Below are 378 nucleotides of genomic sequence, written 5' to 3' on the forward strand. Positions count from 1 at the left end.
GGGGCACGCGGAGGGGATGCGGGGGGGCCGGGGGGGGGGTGAGGTGGGGGGACGACACACGCCGCGGGGGGGAGGCGCTCACCTGCCAGGAACCGGAGGGGATGTCTCCGAAGCCGCCGGGACCGGCGGAACCTTGGCAGCCGCGGGGCGGCCCGGCGCAACGCCAAAGCAAGCCGAAACCGGCCGCGGCGCGACCGGGCGGCAGCAGCCAGGCCGGGGAAAGGAAAGCGGCGGCGCAGGCGGCCAAGAGGCCGGCGGAAAGCAAAGCCCAGAAACAACCGACGCCGCTGCACATGGTGCGCCGGCGGGGCAGGGAACCCGCGCCCCGCACCGCCCCCGCTCCCCCCGCCACCGGCCCCGGCACCGACAGCATCGGCG

The 378-nt window shown here is 77.8% G+C and overlaps 1 protein-coding gene across 1 annotated transcript in view; it reads right to left on the reverse strand.

The window, feature by feature from the left end:
• The window catches only part of TMEM211 (transmembrane protein 211), a 63,288-nt gene extending 62,915 nt beyond the window's left edge, over positions 1-373 (reverse strand). Inside the window, exon 1 of the mRNA XM_010573729.1 lies at positions 83-373. Within this exon, the coding sequence (XP_010572031.1) occupies positions 83-373 (291 nt within the window). The remainder of the gene's footprint in view (positions 1-82) is intronic.
• Positions 374-378: the final 5 nt, after the last annotated feature.

This window comes from Haliaeetus leucocephalus, unplaced genomic scaffold (assembly GCF_000737465.1).
Source record: "Haliaeetus leucocephalus isolate CR32 unplaced genomic scaffold, Haliaeetus_leucocephalus-4.0 Scaffold395, whole genome shotgun sequence".
NCBI lineage: Eukaryota > Metazoa > Chordata > Aves > Accipitriformes > Accipitridae > Haliaeetus > Haliaeetus leucocephalus.